Source organism: Propithecus coquereli, unplaced genomic scaffold (genome assembly GCF_000956105.1).
Source record: "Propithecus coquereli isolate 6110/MARCELLA unplaced genomic scaffold, Pcoq_1.0 Scaffold201, whole genome shotgun sequence".
Lineage (NCBI taxonomy): Eukaryota > Metazoa > Chordata > Mammalia > Primates > Indriidae > Propithecus > Propithecus coquereli.
Genome location: NW_012145079.1, coordinates 3,532,989 through 3,533,820, shown reverse-complemented (window position 1 = coordinate 3,533,820; position 832 = coordinate 3,532,989). Strand labels below are relative to the sequence as shown.

The following is an 832-nucleotide window of genomic DNA, read 5'->3' as shown; positions in this document are numbered from 1 at the left end:
TACTTCTAGCAAGTTTCTCTAATTTTTGAAATGAAGCATAAAGGGAAAACATTTGTGCTTTATTATTTTTTATTACATACTTCACATGATGTTGAACCTCTTCACACAGCACGTCTACTGATAACCACTGGTCAAAAGTAGCCCCTATTGGAAACAAATATTACTAATCTAAAAATAATAGAATAATTAAATACATATTAAGAAACAGGGGTATTGCCAAAATGATGCTTCTTCTGATTTTATCAGGAGTAACAAAAGCCTCTTAATATTACACTATGCGATCCCTAGCCAAGGGAATGTGTATTCTTACGGCTTCTCACATGCCAAATGTTCAGAAAATCTGAGGAAATTTGAATGCCAGAAAGCAACAATAAGCTGAAATGATAACTGCAACCTACTTGAATAAACAAGTTATACACCATCCTGCAGTAAAAGTGCTGTTCTATTACATTTTGTTGCAAAGCGCTGGCTTTGTAACAGCACATCAGTGTTGCTTTCCCACTGGTGATGTAGAGAAATTGCTTCTGAACTCTCCATGTTGTCCAAGTGGGGGACAGTACAAGTAGGGGAGGCCGGATTGGGTCAGAGAGGACTCTCAGTGTCAGAAGAGTTATGTTTAAGCTTACCATTGGATTTTGCCTTAGGGAGTTAAAATAATTCTGCAAATTGCTGCTTAGTTTGTTAAGAAAGCATACAATGAAACAACAAATTCTGAAATATGATTCAGAATCCTCTTCAATTTTTAAATCTTGGTATTAAGGTATAGAAAAGAAAGGGGTAATTCAAAAGGAGAGCTGGAGAGAAGGTAGCATAAAAATTAAAGTATATTCCT

The 832-nt window shown here is 35.6% G+C and overlaps 1 protein-coding gene across 1 annotated transcript in view; it reads right to left on the bottom strand.

Moving 5' to 3' along the window:
• Positions 1-537, bottom strand: part of POSTN (periostin, osteoblast specific factor) — a 31,429-nt gene extending 30,892 nt beyond the window's left edge. The window contains exon 1 of the mRNA XM_012643821.1: positions 450-537. Coding sequence (XP_012499275.1) covers positions 450-537 — 88 coding nt within the window. The remainder of the gene's footprint in view (positions 1-449) is intronic.
• Positions 538-832: the final 295 nt, after the last annotated feature.